Here is a 19657-nt window from a genome sequence, read left to right as displayed (position 1 = left end):
TTTTCTCTCCTTGCTGTGGGTGTGAGTCCTGGGAGGTGTACATTTAATCCTCTGGTCCAGAAGTTCCCCTTCCAGGAAGCTGGATTACACACCTTTCACTGAGGAAAGGGTCTTTGGACTCATGGAAGACCAGTCCTTTTAAGTTCTATGAAAATCTGAGGAGGATCAGTAACCAAAGCTCGAGGCTGACGCAGCCAGGGAGCCGCAGGGCACAGGGAGACAGCAGATCAGAACAAGAGCACGACTGAGCCGACTTCCACCTTGAGCATTTCTCACCCTCAGCGACAGGGATAAGGAACAATCCTACAGAAACCAGCAGAGGCCCTCAGGGTCAAGGTTTCAATACACAGTACTGGGTTTAGAACCAGAAAGTAGATACCGTGAAACAGCATACCAAAGTACGCGTGAAGTCACCACACAATTCCTGTACCCAACAGAAGGGACCCGATGACCTGACAGAAGCTTGGAGGAAACGCACAGCTAGCTAGCTTCCCGGAACCACAGCATGTCCCTCAGAGGGACCACAGTGAGCACAGTGGGTGCCGGCCACTCTCCCAAAGACTTTTGGGTCATCGGTAAGCCCTGGCCCCTGCTCGCCCTTGGCCTCGGTACCAACTCCTTCCGGAGATTACCGGGCAGCCAAGCCCCACCAGGAGAAACAAGGCAAGGCACCACTCCCACCCACACGGGGTCAATGAGCACCCACAGGCGGTTGGTCTTTCTAGCTTGTTATTTATTAAAAATAGATTCTCTATCCCTCCCTCACCCCTGCTAGCAAAATGGTCTTGCACATTTTTTCCCAAATAGATGAAATAACAGATCTGGGGACTCAATGTCATAGTCTTTTCCTAAATGAAGAGCTCAAGCTCTCCAGGGACACAGGGCAGCAGGCCTGCAGAGCCAGGAGAGGAATGCTTCACGGCAGAGCAAAGCCCAGCGCACAGAACAGTAACCTGCCGCGGCCACGTGGTTGGACCAGAGCTCCTGCTGCTCTAGGCCACGACGAGAGGCCCAGGGCTCCATCAGGGGCCTCCTGAGCATCACCAGAAGGTTGTGCATTTAATGTCTGAGAAGGGACAAGAGTCAGCATGGCTCCAATAGATGGGAAGGGGCCAAAACAGCTGGGCCCAGAGCAAAGTGTGAACTTATGGGGGAAAAAAGACCTGGACAGGGGGAGGGGAGGCAGGCCCTCAGCAGCACCAGAGGTTTGTCCAACCGTCCAGTTCTAAGCGGACCAGCACAGAAGGGACGTCGCCTTAAGCCAAGCTTGGCCCACGGACTGAACTCCTGGGCAGCTTCTGGGTCTGATGGGGACTTCGTTGCTTTTAACATCCAGGCCGCCACCCGGTCCAGCCAGAGACAGCTCAGCACGTCAGACTCCTCTCCTTACGCGTCAGCCACGGATGCCCACCTTCCTATTTCTTCCGCTTCAGTTTCATATCTTTTTTATTCTTCATGTCTCTGTTTTTCTTCAACTTTTTGTTCTGTTTGGGTTCTTGTTTGGCTTCCAGCTTCCTTTTCTTGTCACTAGAGAGACAAAAAAAAAAACAAAAAAAACAAAAAAAACCCACAAATAGAAAGAGAAAATGAAATATGCACAGATCTGTAACATCTTTCAGACTGCTTTGCTTCAGGCTTGCTTTGCTTTGTCTGAAAACGGGTTTTCACCATCTGAAACATTAATGAGACAGAAATATTCTCTGCAAGCCTACCTGCACGCCAGACACTGTGCTGGGGGGAACATGCCGACCAGTTCCTGCCCAGACCGGGCTCTTCCTTGGAGGAATAAATCTCTCTTAACACCCGAAATCTGAATTCCCTTTGGATTGCTGTTCATTCTCCCCTCCCACCACTCAAAAGCAGACATATTATCCCACGGACCCTGTGGATAGTCTCTAATACAAAGCAGGACTCTCCCAAGAACACCCTGTAATACTTTCCAGCGTGGTAGTATTTTATTTTTCCTAAATGAGAGAGAAACTGAAAGGAGTAGGAACTCAGGTTACACGTTTCAGCTGGCCAGGGGCGGCCTCGCTGACAGCTTAGTACTGGAGTCATTCGGCAAAGGACTACCGCCTTCCTTCCCTTTTACAGGTTAAAGATTCTCTCCAGTGGCATTTCGTCCTGGGAACAAACACCTCCCTATGACGAGAAAGCAAACAGTTCCATCCACAGACCACTACCATCACCTGAACGAAATGACCTCTCAAAAAAGAAAAGCAAGGCCTCAAAGAATACGATGACAGGTATCAGTGTTTTTATCTCCAAGAGTAGAACTGACTCGGAGAACTTCAAGCAGATTTGCCACAGAGGCCAGTGAAAGCAGGAGGCTCCTCACCAGCAGTGACACAGCCAAACGGCAGGAAAAGCCAAGCTCCGAGGGACGTGGAACCAGCGGGGTCCACACCAAGCACACGCCCCAGCCTTTTGTTCCAGTCAAAGCCACCATGCTCAAGGCCAGAGCCATCACAGGCCCTGTGCGTCATCTGCTATCCTGGCCAAACCAGAAACTAGGACACGATGACAGTGAGCTCTCGTGCCACATCTGAGAGCATCCGGGGATTGAGGTTGGCAGCGCTGCTGGAACCTTCAAAATGCCACAGTAACTTTATGGAGACTGCAGGAGACAGTATCTGATTTCTGGGATCTCTAGTTCCTAGAGTCACAAGACTTCTTCTTTCCAAATCTATCCCTCAAGGGAACCTATCCTATGGCAACGCCAAGAACTCACCTCCCCACTAACTCCAAACCAGCTGTGGAAGTTCATCTCCAGAGGCCGAGGGCAGGGGAAACCTCATTCTCCTCCCCAGGAACTCCAATATAGGTTCAGGCCCGAGAAGCCATGATCTACAAATGCCCCCCTCTGCAGAGAAGCAGCTGGAGGGGGAGGTTTTCAAGCAGGGCCTCCTGGGATCCCCAACTCTTCCAGGTGGGCCCCAAGGGGGAAACTGTTTTCACAACAATACAAACACACTGTCTGCCCCTCACTTTCACTCTCACAGCTGTCCAGTCTTCCAGAAGCTACGAGGTGTGCGATGGCACCAGAATGAACGCAGAAGCAGAGGAGTCAGCTGCTATTAACCCAGACAGCGTTTGCAAAATGTAAATGTAAAACAACGCCACTCTTAAGATTTTTGTGGGCAAAGGCTATTTTTCTAAACAACAAAACCATAATGAGTCCATGATTGTTAATTCTGGATGAATTTTTTAACATCTCAGTTTACTTCTAACATGGAAAATATTGATAGATATAACCCTCATATACAAAAGTCCCTTGGGGGCCCTCAATTTTTATGATGCAAAGGAACTCTAAGACCCAAGACTTGGGGAATCACCAGCTTCAAGCAAGGGGAATATAGCAGGTAAAACTCCAGCCTCAGCAGTGGACACACCTGGTCCTGACCCCGGCTCAGCCTCTTACTGGATGGATGCTTCTTGGGAAGTTACTTAACACCCTGGAGCCTCGGTCACTTCATTTTTAGAACAGTGCTGGTAATAAAGCAGCCACCGCCGTTGTGAGGGTGCACAAGACACCACACTGATGCCCACAAGAGCCCCATAGCCCTGCCTCATCTGTAGGAAATACGATACCAAAGGAGCTACCCTCAAGGAAAGAGTAGTGATTTTGTCCCTCAAAGCTTTTGCTTCGACCTCCTATTTCCTAATGAAAGTCACTAGAGGAGCTGAGAGACCAGAAAGCCTCTCCTGCCAGAAGTCTGTTGGGCCCTCACCTCTTCAGGCTGACAATGGAGGCATTCTCCCCAGCTTTGTTCAAAACTTCATTCCATTCTTCATCATCTCCACGGATTATGTATCTAAAAAAAAAAAAAAAAAAAAAAAGGAAATCTCAAAGCCTGCTCAAAAGAAGATAGTGACAACATTCTCAGCAGACATGGCCCATCACAAAGGCCCGGCCAGCCGCACCAGCGTGAACGGCAGAGGGAAGGGGCACTTGCACACTAGGGAGCTTCATGGGAGCAAGGAGGGCCACAGGGCCTGCCAGGAGTCATACTCTCATTAACTGTCCAGCAGGGGGAGCCTCCTATGGCCCCACAAGCATCTTGCTCACTCCCACCTCAAGAGGCATGGTGCCCACAGGCCCCGGAATCGTGCCTCCCTGCCCCACCTCGCCCCACCTCTCTCAAGCCAGCAGCCCCAGCAAGTCAGGGTTTTGATACTGTGAATTGAGGGCAGAGCTCAAAACCCTGCCCAGGGACCTCCAGGGTCCTCCATCTCATGAGTCCAATAACCACCATTTCTAAAGGACTCAGGGGGCTACAGGTCAACGAAGCTCAGAGGCCACTAATTCTAGAAACTTCATTTACATCAACCCACAGAGCGGAGGACACCATTACAGCTGAAGCTCAGGGGGACTAGGAGTCCTAGTTCACAGAGGGTTCCAGAACAAGGGGTTTTGGTTTATTTGTAGGCAGTAGAATCCTTTCTTGAATCAAGTTAAAATGTAAAAGCGAAACAGAGAAAAGCAGCCATTGAAAATGGATGTTCATTGGGGCGCCTGGGTGGCTCAGTCGGTTGAGCGTCCGACTTCGGCTCAGGTCATGATCTCGCGGTCCATGAGTTCAAGCCCCGCACCGGGCTCTGGGCTGATGGCTCAGAGCCTGGAGCCTGCTTCCGATTCTGTGTCTCCCTCTCTCTCTGCCCCTCCCCCGTTCATGCTCTGTCTCTGTCTCAAAAAATAAATAAATGTTAAAAAAAATTTTTTTTTAAATAAAAAAAAAAAAAAAAAGAAAATGGATGTTCATCAATTAGCACCCCTCCCTGGGGACCTGAGGGAAAATCCTCAAAATATGCAGAGTGAGTTAGAGAGGTTTTAGCTGTTTGGCTTCTAAAATGGTGCCATGTGACAGCTGCCAGGGCACCCGGATGTGGATCAGAAGGGAGCTGCAGACAGGTCCCCAGGGTCCTCAAGGCCAAGGCGGAGCCTCCACTCCCCATGAGTGGCGCAGGGGCCTTACTGAGAGAGGTCCATGTTCTTCAGCTTCCCCACTTCTTTCTTCTGTTTCTCCTGGAATTCCTTTGCTGCTTCATCCTGCGGTCAAAGCCCCAGAGACAGAGCAGGTCAGAGCCGAGCAGAGGACAAATGACAGAAAAAGAGGGCACGGTATCACTATGAGAGCAGACAGCTCCTTCTCCTCGGTTCACCCCCTTCCCCGCCATCAGAGGCAGCTCTTACTAAAAGAGTATCAAATGTGTGTTTGCAAAAGCCTGAAATGACAAACAAGCTGTCAGTAGCAGTGCTGGACCGCCTGCACGCACGCACTCGGGGGGCATCGCACGTCGGGGAGCGAGAGCGCGAGCACACGCAGGCCAGGGGGACTCCGCTGCGTCAGGGCGGGACTCTCCCCCCAGGGCGACGGGTGCGCCTCCGACATTCCCACGCTTTAAGCGGGTCCTACCAGGTCATCACTGAGGGTCTTCATCGTGGGCTCCATAACCACATCCTTCACTGCTGCCATCTGCTCCTCAATGGCCCTCTCCTGCACTTCATTAAATAGCTGCAAGACAACGGCCGAGAGATGAAGCGGAGTGGCAGCTGGGACGCTGTCACTCACTACCGAGTCACTTAGCACACACTTCACATGGGCAAGAGTGCACCCCTTCATGGTAAGAGTAGAAAAACACAGACTGGAAGATAGCAAATTCCTAACAGTGGTGCCGCCCCTGGGAGAAAGCACGGGAACATTCCATATAGAGCTGAAGGCCCCTATTTCTTCGTGTGAGAGCGAGAGTGAGTGAGTGAGAAGATCTGCAACAAATACGGCCAAACGTTAACATCTATTTGTTTTAGGGCAGGGAGTGAGTTTGTTGAATTATCGGAAACAAATCAAAACCCTGCCTTCAGATGACATTACCTTCACCACTTTGCGGATGATCCGGTTGAAAAGTCCCATCAACTGGCCTGAGGGCAGCTCAATCTCCTTTTCCAGCTGATCCACAGACTTGTGCTGGAGGCCAATGCCTAAAAGAAGAGCCTGGAGGATGGAAAATGTGCTGGAGTGGCCACTAGGACAGGCCCTTACCCATTAAAAGGGCACGGAGAACCAGTCACTTTCTTTTGACCAAAGCTATCAGCCACAAAATATCGACTGGTATGGTCTGTTCTGGCATCTTCTCTTTCACCCTGTTACTGAAACCACCAAGAAATGCTTCCTCCTCCTAAAATCCCCAAACTGATTATCCTGACAAACAGTTGCTTCACAGCTGCATTTTAAATTACACTGTGCCCTTGAACCTCTGCTAAGGTAGAGTTAGAATCAAGGCAATGTGGTGGGGTGGGAAGAATGTGGGTTCAAACCGCAACTCTTCCTCTGACTGTATGGCCAGGCACGTGAGTCAACTTCAGAGCCCAAGTGTCCCCCCACCTGTAAAACGGGGAGAACACTACCCACCGATCAGAACCGTAAGGAATTAAATGCACAAAATTACATCAGAGCATCCAACTGAATGGGCACACAAGCAGCAGATAACCTACTGACTGGGCCGCAGACAGGGACAGGTCCCCCAGCTGGTTTAGGAAATACATCCGGGAGACGGCCGGGATCAGGTCCATGATGAGATGATAGTCCACCATGTTCCGTGAGTACATCTCCAGCCTCTTCAGGTCATAGGGGAGGAAGAGGGCTTCCAGTTCGGCCCGGCACAGTGCTGTCCAAGCAACAGAGCCAGACACGTTAGAGCAGCCGGACGTCCTTGCAAGGCCTGATGGGGTTCCCAAGTAACACACAGTGGTCCCCTGGTGGCGCCCTAACAGCTGCTCCTCCACAGGGCCTCCTCTGGGCCAGCCCTGACCTTTCTCTTGCCAAGGGCAGGCGGCCTCAGGCCACGCAGGGAGGGGGGACGGTTGGCATGTCACCCTTGCTCAGAGTTCCACGCCAGCCCATCAGACCAAGGAAAGGCTCCAGCGTCCCAGGGATAGAGGAGCACAACACTCCTTCCCCACTTTGCCACTTCTCCTCAGGACCCAGCTTCACAGAAAGTGTGTATGCTCTGCCCAGTTTGAGGAAAACAGATTTTTCCATTAAAATATAATTGGCAAAAAAAAAGAAAAAAGAAAAGGTACACACACATACCCAGCAGCAGAAAAAACCTACAGCTATTAATACTAATGATCCATTACACTTTTTAATATTTTAAATATTCCAACGGAATTTACATGTCCAAAGCACTTCCCATGTGTCAGCCACAGGAGGAGGAGCACATATTATTACAAATTTCATGAATGAGGACACTGAGCCTGAGAATTAAGCTGGTTACTCTAGCTCACAGAATTTAAATCAAGTTCCACAATTAACTAGCTAATATGAACTTATTTAACACCCAAAGTCTTGTTACAAAGATGGAAAGTATTGTGGGCGCAGGTGCCCCTAAGGCAGAGCGGGGCCAGCTGGGGCAAAGGCAGGAAGGGGGGGTCAGTGGGAGATGCAGGCTGGGGGCCCATCCCTCAATTCTTAAGCCAGCCTTCCTGGACCACCACGCCCACCTCCTGCCTCCACAAAACCAAGCCACTACCAGCCCTCTGCGCCAGTCCGCGAGGCTCACCTGGCTGTGCTGGCTTCCCGATGTTCCTGTTCTGAATGATGTTCAGAGCCAGGGGAGGCGAGAAGGTGCCGAACTGGTAGGACAGCAGGGCTAGGAACCGCCTTCGGAAGTCTGTGGAGGACACCCGCACAGAGTCAGAGGTCTAGGGGCCGCCTGCCTGTCACCTGTCTCCCTTCTACTCTAATTTACCTTTCCAAAAGGCCGGGAGCCAGGCTCCCTGGTCAGCCTCATCCTCATCAGTCAGCGTCTTCAGCATGATGCACGAGTGTTCTCCAGTCAGGTCATTCTGGAAACACAAACGCCTACTTGGTACCAAGAACACCCTTTTCTGAAGAAGCAGTCATTGTTGAAGGGCAGGAAGACACAGCGCTTCCAGAGGCGTCTCCTTCCTCTCAGCTAGGAGAGCCCCCCACGCACTGCCTGCACGTCCACACAGCCTCATTTCCCGCATAACAGCTTTCAGAGGCCCCTCGGTTCTGTGACTTCCTAGCAGGTGCCGCAGGAGTGGAGCAGAGCGGTTCAAGGTCTGCTCCAGACCCATGGAAGTGAGCCACTCGCATGCCATCAGGTCAGATTCTGAACTCTGAGTCATTACAGCTTAAACTCCACATGATCCAATCAACAGGTTTTGGGTAACTTACAACAAAACTCCCTGCCCCAAACCTAGAGTTCCCATACTGGCAACCAGCTTGCAAATGCAAGTTTCTCTAGGTGCTAAAATAGTGAACATAGGTCTTTACATTTTTATTACATAACAACCACAAACCCCACACAATAGAAACATCTACTGGATTTTGACCAAAGAGCACTCACATAGCAAAATACCCACACCATGTCACAAATGAGTGGCACACCGCACAAGAGCACAGGGATAAACCGTGGTCTATGCTGAACTCAACGGTCTGCACAAACCTCACAGCCGACCAGCAAATTTAAGCCCAGCCTCAGCCCCACTCACTGACAAGGACCCAGCCCACCTGGGAGCTGCTCTGCCCACACAGAAGCAGCCGAACACCCAGTGGTCTTCACCAGGCCCACTTTAAACTCTCAAATGGGCACCACCCGTGGAAACTGGGGGCTTTGTGCACTCCAAAACAATCAAACCTCCAATGCCCCTTCTCTCAGCCTCCCATCTGGGAAAACAGAACTTGGTCCTCCCAGCACCAACCCAACCGACCCACCTTCTGTGCCCAAACTTTCTGCCTTCCCTGTTGCTGTGAAGGATGAGGTGGCCACCTCACCCCCTGCACCCAGGGTCCTACTCCCCCTGCCTCGAGGTCTGCAATCAGCCCCTGTCACCTATACTACGATTTGTGTGATCTCTACAGAATCATACCCTGCAGCAAACAACCATGTTCTAGAATCTCCCACCAGATAAACTCCCCTGAATGCCAGTCTCCCTGCAGCTACCTTGTTTCTCTGCCCCTTTTACTTCCCATATGAATCATCTATTTCCTCACTTTCCATTCTCTCCAGTTAGGATGAGCCCTGAGCTCTCCAGGAGCTGCCTTCCTTCTAATCACCATTGTCCATTGACCATTTATTTGTCCTCAGCTTACTTGCTCTCCGAAAGCCACCGAGTCCCTTTCTTGAAACACTGGTTAATCCTGGCTTCTGACACGCTCCCCAACTTTCTCCTCCACCTCAAGGCCACTCTGCCGTCTCCTGACTCATTCCTCCAAAGGCTGGACAGTCCAGGACGCACCCTCAGTCGACTTTCAGTCCCAGCTTTCGATAACTTTTAAAATGTACTCATTCACTGAAAAATATTTACTGAACACGATACCACACGTAGTAGATGATATTAAGTGCCGGGGTTACGGCTGTGAAGAAAACAAAGTCCTTGACCCCGGGGAGTATATTCTCTTGAGAATACGCTCCCAAGTGTCCATCTCCAGCCCCAACCTCTACCTGGAGTGCCAGACTCCTGCAGGCCACCGCTTGTCTCTGTCCCCATCGGGCATCTGACAAGCATCTCCCACTGTGCCAGGGCATTCCCGCTGTCACCTCCAGACCTGTCCCTCCCCCAGCGGCTCTTCTCGGCAAATAACACCTCTATCTCCCAGTTCTTACTGACTCTCAAGCCAAAAACCTAAGAATTATCCTCGATTCTTTTGGTTCGCTCATCTTGCAATCCAATCCTTCAGTTCTAGTCAGTGTCACCCCCAAACATGCCCGGCCTCGGCCACTTCTCTCCATCTTCACTGCTTCCTCCTCAGCCCACACCCCATCTCTCATCCACCCACATCCTCGCCTCCACTCTTGGGCCACCACCATCCACTGTCTACACAGCAGCCACAGCTCCTGAACACCTTCCTCCAACTGGAGGGAAGAAAACAGAGTCCCCAGTCAATGACCCACGCCAACCTTCTTTTGTCGCTTTCAAATCACCGATTCACTTCCACCTCAGGCCCTGCACTTGTTGCTTAGAAACATATTTTTCAGGGTGCCTGGGCGGCTCAGCCAATTAAGCATCCAGGTCTTGATTTCAGCTCAGGTCATAATCTCACAGTTTGTAAGATCAAGTCCCGCATCCGGCTCTGCGCTGACAGCAAGGAGCCTGCTTGGGATTCTCTCCCTGCTCTCTCTGCCCCTCCCCCACTCACTTGCAGGCTCTCTAAATTTTTTTTTTTTAATTTTTTTTTTCAACGTTTTATTTTATTTTTGGGACAGAGAGAGACAGAGCATGAACGGGGGAGGGGCAGAGAGAGAGGGAGACACAGAATCAGAAACAGGCTCCAGGCTCTGAGCCATCAGCCCAGTAGGCTCTCTAAATTTAAAAACAAAACAAAACAAAAAAAAAAAGAAACACCTTTTTCTCTAGGACCGTCCATGTGGCTAGTGCATTATGCTCAGGGTCCAGTTGGAAAGGCCACCCCTCAGAAGCCTGACCACTCAGTATGCTACACTTCCAATTTTTTCTTCACGGCACATAGCGTAACCTAAAAAACTTCTCATTTCTTCACTTTCTTGTTGCCTAATTCTACCCATTAGAAAATAAGTTTTGTGGCTTACCTTACTCATTGCAGGTGCTAGATTTTTTTTTTTTAATGAACTCCCAGTAACTCTCTCCCTTCCATAATAATCCTCCATGGCTTGGTCATCCACGTAATCACATCCTCCTTCACATACCTAAGGCTGCGCATCTGCAAGCCTCTCCTAAAGACACTGCTACACTTTTCACAAATTCTAGGAGGCCCCCAGGCTGCAGGATTCCAGAATTTGACGAACGAGTCCACACGCACTTCTGCCATTTTACAATCAAACACAAAGCCAGGTACACACCGAGTGTGCACCACACAGCGGGGGAGCGAAGTGTGTGATCGCATGGCCTTGAAGTGGCGATGGCTGTTTTGGTGTCCATCAGAATAAACCTCTTGGAGGCAGGGCACACATGCTCAGAGCATAGCAAGAGGCACCTGGGCTCCATATAAGGACAGACCTGTCACCAACTGTAACTGCAAACCCACACCCCTCCTCCACCTCACTCACCGGGGTCTGTCTCAGATACACAGGAACAAACCCAGCTCGCTTCCAGAACCTGCCAAGACACAAAAAGAGCAGGTCACTGTGCACACCTTCTGAGACTGGCCGGCAGATGAAGACGGGAAGGGCTGGGCAGGGGTGGGGGAGTGGTCAACGGAACCGACAAACACACCAGCTGGAAGGGCAAACACAGTCCACAGAACGCTCATTTTCAGGACACCAAGGCCACGGGGTGATGTGAAAGAGAAAGAGCAGGCAGACCCTTACTTGAGGAGCCTGGGGGTCAAGCCATAGGACACACCCAGGTAATCCAAGCGCTCAGCAGGCCTCTCATTCAGTTTGAGGAGTAAGGGAGGCAAGTCCTTCCGGGGAGTGATGACCTCTTCCAACAAGCTGACAGCCTACAGGATGTCAGGAAGAGAACACAGTCCACCCAGTAAAGGGAGAGGAAGCTTAGTAACATTCCCAAGCACCCCTACCATACCAGGCTCTGACCTAAACACAGTAAAAACTGGGACAAATTTCTCTGTTCCCTGGGTTTTAAAATAGAGGCACACCACTCAGTCCAGTGATCATTTCCAAGTATACCAAACACCTGGACATGCATGGAAACCACACCGCTCCAAACCCAGAATTCAGGAAAATAGCCACGTGATTTAAAGAGAGACAGAGGTGGGGTTCCGAAGATCCAGTTCTGTCATCAGATGGGTCTGGGACTTGGGAAGTAACAAACCGCTGAGCCGGACCTTAAATATAAGGCCTTTCCCCACCTCCTGAACGGGCTACTGTGAAAATCAAGTGAACGTGTGTGAAAAGCCATCACAGTTCCTGGCGTTTATCACCTTACCAAGATAGACACAACCTCCCTTAGACCCGGCTCAGTGCTGGGCGGCTGTAAGCTGGAGCACGCAGCGGCATTACCTAGGATCTGAGACACAAACCGCTGGGCCCCACTCCTGACCCTCTGAGTCAGCATGACTGGGGGCAGGACTTAAAAACCGGCATTTTTAAAATAGGTTTCCAGGTGATGCTGATAATGCTGATCTGAGGTTCTCAACACCAGTGGCAGCTGGAGAAGCAAGAGCTTCTCCAAAACAGGAGGAAATCTGCTGGTGCTCAGACAGCCCAGACCACTGGACAGTTCTCGATGCTCCTGAGAACTATCCTCCAGGAACAAGGAGTTCGGCCAAAAGATGCTTACCTCGCTGCTGACGGTACGAATTTCTTGTGACGTCTCAAGGACCTTTTCCTCGAGACAAGGGAATCTGCCCTCAAAGTACATCTGCAGCAGCTGCAGAGCTCGGCTGCCGTAGCCCATCTGTGAGCAAACATGGAGGGAGACAGACAAGGAAGAGAATGTTCTCAATCTGTCTAAATCACCTCTACGTCCCTGAACTCCTTCCAGAAAGCCTTCACTCTGAGTCACAGTACACTTGGCAAAGAGAATTAATGAAATCCCTGAAAGAGGTCCGAAGAGAGACCCTTAAGAGTGAGCATGCTATGACCCTCACTCTCACACCATCTAGCCTGAGCCTGAGGATGGCTGGCTGGGCTTTCTGATCCACAGACTACCAAGCCCCAAACTGATGTCTCCACTACGGACTCCCCAGTGGGGATTTCTTTTTTTTTTTTATTGTTTATTTTTTGAGAGAGTGAGAGACAGAGTGTGAGCCGGGGAGGGGCAGAGAGAGAGGGAGACACAGAATATGAAGCAGGCTCCAGGCTCTAAGCTGTCAGCACAGAGCCCAACATGGGGCTCGAACCCACAAACCATGAGATCATGACCTGAGCCGAAGTCAGACTCTTAACCGACTGAGCCACCCAGGCACCCCGGCAGTGGGGATTTCTAAGAGGAGGTAACGGTGAAAAGTAGGTCAGGTTCACAAGAGCTCTGTCCTCACAAAAGAAAAGCAAGCATATACAATCATCCTGCCCACTCGCCACCCCCAGCCCCAGGAAAACTGTTCATGGCAGAGGAGTTCCTGGAACTGCTTATTCCTTGACCAGCCTTCCATTCATACCACCAAATCCACCTGCTCTCACAAGCTGCCAGCAACACGGCTGCAGCTAATAAAGCATCGAGTTTTGAGAAGCATGAGGACACATTACCCCTTGATAATCCGGGTGAACAGCAATGCGAACGACCCTTCCACCTGAAAGGCCACCGAAGTCTGGGTCTTGGAACTGTGTGGGAGACACAGGGCAGTACGTGAGCAACAAAAAAGTCCTCCAACACCGCCAACTTCACTCACTCAGCCATACCAGGGAAAGTGCAGCACCTGTTCGGACACGGTCCATGGAATCAGGTCCCCCGAAGCCTTCTTGCCTCGAGACAGGCTGTTCAAGATGGACTGGCGAGAAATCTCCCCCTCCAGGCACACCTATGAGGGAAGCAGGATGGTGTAGACAGAAAGGCCAGCCCAGGTACAGAGCCCACTCACAGATCATCAGCATTCTGCTAGTTCCCTGACAAGGCCAGCTGTTTCCACTCCAGTTCAGGCTTCACCCTGTAACTGACTTCCATTTTCAGTGGAACAGTCATTACTCTGCCCCAGGAGCATCCGGACACTGTCATAACAAGGTAGAACACAGACAAACTCTGGCCCAAAGCACAGAAACTACACTAGAAGAGGGTCTCCACACAATGTGCACATGTGCAAACATCAATTAAGACACGGGACGCTCATGCAGCTCTATATGAAATAGTGCAAATTCACGACTCTAGTGTCTAAAAGGAGAATGGTTATACACGGTATGGTACGTGCATAAATAATACAGCCTTTAAAACCTTTAAAAACTACAGAAATTATGAAAAAAATAAAAACTACAGAGATTATGAATATTTGACACACTGCAAAAAAAAAAAAAAAAAAAAAAAAAAAAAACAAACAACCCAGACTACCAAACACTATGATCCCATGTTTCCATCTGTATTTTCTAATTTTAGAAGTACACATGTTGCTTTTGTAATAAGAGCAAAACAAATCCTGTTTTAGGAGGAGCCGTAAATCAAAATACGAGCGGCCAGTTCCGACTTTCATCTATTCACCCATCAGTGGGGCTCTGGGTTTCTGTCAGCAGTGGTTCCCTTCCACACATCCTAACTGTCTGCCCCGGATGACCCAGCTACTTGGCTCTGCACCAGGAATCAACACTCCCCCTCCCAGGCCACAGTTACTGAGCCATTAATCCTTGATTCCTAAGTGGTTCTTCAAATGAATGCCAGCATACCTGGATGACAGCAAGCACTTCGGGAAGGGCATTCTGGGTGGGGGGCACCGGGGGCAGGAGGCAGAACAGAAGGTGGGCAGGCGCATCAGAAAGCATCTGGAGATCGTTGGGGGAGTTCTGTGGGGCACAAATACGGGTCCATGAGAACCACTCCTCTTGTCCTTTACTCAAGAGGCCACTCCGGAGTCACTGACTGGAGCACCACCTTCCCCAAAGCCAAGTGGCGAGCTGAAACTTGGGGAAGCTCTTTTCCAGCATCTTGGCTGCCAGCCTGAGACCCTCCAAGATGGCCTATGTGGGACTTCGCCTCAAATGTTTGCTGTCATCTCTCCACGAGCGCTGATGCTGCAGAGGGCAGAGGACTGCCTAGTTAGCACTGTGTAGTTCACAGCGGGGGAGTGAACTTGTCACTTCCCAGAAAAGAGGCTATCTCAAGAAAACCTATCACCACTTCTAGCACCAACTCTTCAGCCTCCCGTTAAGGGGTGTTCACAAAAATGCTACCTAGATACTCAAGAAATGTCCTTCCCAATGTGCCCTTTAGTTTTGAAGACTCTCAAATATTCTAAATTTGCATCCAGTGCTCCTTAAGAATAGCCCGGGGCGGGGAGTCCTGCGGGGCTCAGTTGGTTAAGTGTCCAACTTCGGCTCAGGTCACGATCTCACGGTTTGTGAGTCTGAGTCCCACGGCAGGCTCTGCTGTTAGCACAGAGCCCGCTTTGGATCCTCTATCCCCCTCTCTCTCTGCCCCTCCCCGACTTGCGTGCATGCATGCTCTCTCTCTCTCTCTCTCTCAAAAATAAACGTTTGAAAATAGCCCAGAGGTAAAAGGCTGGGCTGGGTCAGTCAGCACCACCAGGTAACAGCTGCTACATCATCTGAGTCTATCTGATTAGCAGACAAGGGAAAGATAGAAGAACCCGTTTTAAAACAGGCAAAGCTTTCCACCCTCCCCACCCACCAAGTATGGAGTTACGTGCAGGAATCCCACACTCCGTGTGCAAAGCTAGGAGCCCAAGACAGGCCTGAACAACCATGGGAAATGCAATCCCTCCGGCAAAGTCAGTGGACCTTGACAACATCAGGACATTTAAGTCCCAGTAGAACAGTCACCTGAGCCACTGGGGAATACAAGACATGGAAAGCCGGTAAAGGGGGACTGTCAGAGCTGCAGTTCACCCACTTCAGCCAGCTGCAGTTACCTTGTAGTGAGAAGCCACATAGAGGGCCATCAGCCTTTGGAGGAAAACTTCGGAGGCCTTGTGGTAGCAAAAGAGAGTATCTCTGTTAACGTAGTAGCTGGGTCTGGAGTTAAGCAACCAAAACAAACCAAAGAGAGGCCAAAATAGGACACACTGCTTCCAAAGGGAAACCTGGATATGCAGATGTCCCTCAGATTAGAAGGAAGAGCCCTGTGTCCTGCACAGAACACATTAGGGAAGGAAAAGAAAGGAAATGGAGAATGTCTAACTTTCCCCCTCTCCTTCGAGCAGCAGCCTATGAAACAAAGGGCCAAAACCGAATTCTTCCATCACCCCCCTCCCTTCACTGGGCACAGAACCCGGGAGGATACAGCTCGCAGGCCTCAGGCAGGGGGCAGCCTGAGACTATCCGGGGGATGTTGAGGCAATCCAGGCACAACAAGTCGTTCAGCCACTGCTCCACCGCGTCCCCGGGGGCGTATCGGATGGACTCCTGCAGGGAAACCTCATGCAGCGTTCGCGCTGCTCCCCACAAAACACACACACACACACACACACACACACACACAGTGAGAAACAATTATTAAATGTGTTTGTCTAAAAGAGCAAAGCAAATGTTCTACTTTCTCTTTGTTACCTGATGCCCACATAAATACAGCTTAAAGATTTTAACTGAGTGGTTTTAAACTATTCTGGGGGATGTTCAATTTGCCATGACACTGATCCCACAGGGATCTAAATCAATGTGACCGTGCCCTAAGGCAGTAACAAACAAGGGCCCAACCCAGAAGGCCTGGGTCAGTCTCCCATCTGGTCACTGGCTTGCTATTCCTTGGGGAAAGCAATTCCCCTTCCTGGGGACCCAGCCTTCATGCCTGACAGTATGACAGTTTGGTACTGCCTGTGGTGGCATGAGGAGATGATCCAGCAAGAGAATCTGTGGGGACCTGCCATGGACGGGCCCATTCAGAGCTCTGGGGGTACCTGATGCCAGTCTGGCTGTCGCTGTGGCCTTGTTTTCAGCAGTGGTGCTGATCTGGCTCTGGGCGCTCTGTTGACGGAGCTGCTGAATCAGCTTGAGGGACAGGGACCGGCCAGTGCCCTCGTAGCTAGGAGCAAAAGCAAAGGCCATCAGGCATGAATGAGGTTCCAAATCTACTCTCCAGGAGAGGACAGAGGACCACCTCCCTCATCCTGCTGAAATACCAAGCTCCTGCTCACCGCTGACAGCCCCACTGCCCTCTAGACTTCCAGCAGGGCATCCATACACCCAAGGAGGCAAGGTGGCCAGCTCGGTGGCTCAGCTGGGGGCTGGCAGTGTGGCTCAAGTGTGGCACATCTACTCAGTACCTCTGGGCAAAGAACTCACACTCACTTTTAGCCTCATCCTCAAAAGGGGATTATTCTACACACCTCACAGGATCATGCTGTGAACTGAAAGGACTGGAAAGATGATGTGTAAAGCATTCAGCATAATGAACTGAACTACATTAAATGGTCCGTGAGTGAGAGCCACTGAAGCAACATGCTTGAAGGCAGGCAGAGAGTGCTTCCAGTTTGGAAAATCAAGACTGAATAAACCAATAAACCACCACTTAGTAATTCCTTTCATCACTACTTTCACTGAAAAGGTGACATAAAACAACTTAACAAGAATTTTGGAAAAAAAGAAATCATCAGATCACTGAGCCAGCTCTTCTCATCTGGATTTCCTCCTTTAGTCACAGCCCCAGGGACCACAGGGGGCAGACTGCTCAATGGGTTTGTTTTTTTAAAGTAGGCTTCATGCCCAGTGCAGAGCCCAATGTGGGGCTTGAACTCATGACCCTGAGATCAAGACCTGAGCTGAGATCAAGAATCACATGCTTAACCAACTTTGCCACCCAGGCACCCGGGTCTTTTTAATCCAGTATTGCAACACTTCGTAGTACTCACTGTGGTCATATTTCAAAACTGTATAAATACTTCCTCTCATTCAAATACTATTTTTAAAGAAGAATTAAAAACTTGGAATTTTGGGGGCACCTGGGTGGCTCAGTCGGTTAGGCATCTGTCTGACTTTGGCTCAGGTCATGATCTCACGGTTTGTGGTTCGAGCCCTGCATCAGGCTCTGTGCTAACAGCTCAGAGCCTGAAGCCTGCTTCAGATTCTGTGTCTCCCTCTCTCTCTCTGGCCCTCCTCTGCTCATGCTCTGTCTCACTCTCTCTCTCAAAAATAATAAACATTAAAAAAGAAATTTTGAAAAAAACTTGGAATTTTCGAGTGTTTTATTCTGCCCCACCTCACAGAACAAAGCTTCCTCGAAGGAATTTCATTTACTTATTTAAAAAAGAAGAAAAACAAATAAGCACAAGCAACAAAACAGACTTTTATGCTTCAAAAGGCATTATCAAGAAAGTGAGGAAAATAACAGAATAGTATAAAATTTTTGTAAATCAAGCATCTGATAATGTATTTGTACCTGGAATACATAAGGAACACTTACAATTCAATAATAAAAAGACAAATAAGCCAAATAGAAAAATGAGCAGAGGATCTGAATAGCTATTTCTCCAAAGAAGACACACAAATGGCAAAGAAGCACATGATAAGATGTCCCACATCACCGCCATCAGGAAAGTGCACATGGAGACCATAACGAGACGCAACTTCATGCTCACAAGGATGGCTATAATCAAAAAGCCGTTAACACACATGCTGGCAAGGATATGGAAAACTTGGAACCCTCGTACGCTGCGGGTGGGGATTTAAAATGGTGCAGCTGCTTTGGAAAACACAGTCTGCCAGTTCCTTGAGCAGTTAAACATAAAGTTACTATCTAACCCAGTAATTTCACTCCTAGGTATATACCCAAGAGCACTGAAAACACGTCCACGCAGATAACCTATCTACACACCCATGTTCACGGAAGCATTATTCCTAACAGCCAAAAGATAGAAATAACCCAAATGTCCATCAACACATAAATGGAAAAACAAAATGTGTATAAACATATAATGGAGTATTACTGGGCCATAAAAAGGAAGGAAATACCGATAAAAGATACACCGATGAACCTTGAAAACATTACGGTAAGTGAAAGAAGCCAGTCACAAAAGACCCTGTACTGTATGGCTCCATTTACATGAACTGTCTAGAATAGATAAATTTATACAGAGAAGGTAGATGAGTAGTTCCCTAAGGCAGGGGATTAGGGACAGACTGGAGGGTGACAGGTAAAGGGTATGGTTTTTCTTTTGGGGGTGATGAAAATGTAAAAGTGATTATGGTGCTGGTTGCACAACTCTGTACAGATCTAAAACCTAAAAATCACCAAATTATACACTTGATGTGGGTAAAACTGTATGGTATACGAACTGTGTCTCAATAAAGCCGTTAGCAAAAAAAGTAAAATCCATTTTATTTAAATATTTTCAGTGTAAGGAAGACACAATAATACATCTGTAATACAGAATTCTCTTTAAGAAGATGTGATTTCCACACAAAAATCTTTCCAATACTGAAGATACATATTTATTGACCTGGAAAGAGTTCACAAAATATTGTTACATTAAAAAAGAAAATTAAAAGCAATATGTAAAGTATATTTACATTCTTGTTCAAAACAAAAAAGTAAAACAAACACATAGAAAATATACAACAAAAGCTACCTCTAAGGGCGCCTGGGCGGCTCAGTCGGCAGTGGGTTAAGGGACTGACTCTTGATTTCCGGCTCAGATCATCATCTCACACTGGGCTGGGTGTGGAGCCTGCTAAAGATTCTCTTCCCCTCTCCCTCTGCCGCCTCCCGCCCCCCAGCCTAACAAGCAAGAACCGATAAGGGGAGCAAGGACTCCCACTCCAGGTGCTTACCCGTTGATGGTGGATGCCATGAACACAAGGTAGGGGCCCAGGAGGCTTTTCACCAGGGGCAGGGGGATGGCGGCGGCTTCATCGATCACAACGAGCTCAGCCTGGCCCAGTTTCACAGCATCTGCAGGATGTATATACTGCAGGGAGGAAGATTTCTATTATTACCTGGCCACCCAGTGCCATAGCTGCGGTCCCCATGACGCCTCATAAAGGCCACTCTGTCCTCTCTCGCTCTGTTCCCAGTTCTTTCTCCCATTCCTCCTTTCCACTTTTCCGTGGCAGGGCAAACCAGAATGAGCTTGGAGCCAGACATCTGGGTTCAGAA

At 49.5% G+C, this 19657-nt stretch overlaps 1 protein-coding gene across 2 annotated transcripts in view; it reads right to left on the bottom strand.

Moving 5' to 3' along the window:
* Positions 1–715: 715 nt before the first annotated feature.
* The window catches only part of NAT10 (N-acetyltransferase 10), a 38748-nt gene continuing 19806 nt past the window's right edge, over positions 716–19657 (bottom strand). The window contains exons 12-29 of one of the 2 annotated variants that reach the window (XM_047072528.1): positions 19333–19469; positions 16464–16588; positions 15851–16001; positions 15480–15576; positions 14278–14394; positions 13326–13427; positions 13156–13230; positions 12248–12364; positions 11314–11447; positions 11053–11101; positions 7750–7846; positions 7561–7671; positions 6494–6666; positions 5874–5993; positions 5418–5516; positions 4977–5050; positions 3732–3815; positions 716–1527 (exon numbers count right to left, since the gene is read on the bottom strand). In XM_047072528.1, coding sequence (XP_046928484.1) covers positions 1416–1527; positions 3732–3815; positions 4977–5050; positions 5418–5516; positions 5874–5993; positions 6494–6666; positions 7561–7671; positions 7750–7846; positions 11053–11101; positions 11314–11447; positions 12248–12364; positions 13156–13230; positions 13326–13427; positions 14278–14394; positions 15480–15576; positions 15851–16001; positions 16464–16588; positions 19333–19469 — 1974 coding nt within the window. In that variant the 3' untranslated portion in view covers positions 716–1415. Of the gene's footprint in view, positions 1528–3731; positions 3816–4976; positions 5051–5417; positions 5517–5873; positions 6384–6493; positions 6667–7560; positions 7672–7749; positions 7847–11052; positions 11102–11313; positions 11448–12247; positions 12365–13155; positions 13231–13325; positions 13428–14277; positions 14395–15479; positions 15577–15850; positions 16002–16463; positions 16589–19332; positions 19470–19657 lie in introns of those variants that run through there. The other variant, XM_047072529.1, reaches the window with a different exon arrangement.

This window comes from Lynx rufus, unplaced genomic scaffold, assembly GCF_022079265.1.
Source record: "Lynx rufus isolate CCGP_SWC_20201006 ecotype Redwood Valley unplaced genomic scaffold, mLynRuf1.p SCAF_9, whole genome shotgun sequence".
Classification (NCBI taxonomy): Eukaryota; Metazoa; Chordata; class Mammalia; order Carnivora; family Felidae; genus Lynx; species Lynx rufus.
This window is presented reverse-complemented; position numbering and strand designations above follow the sequence as displayed.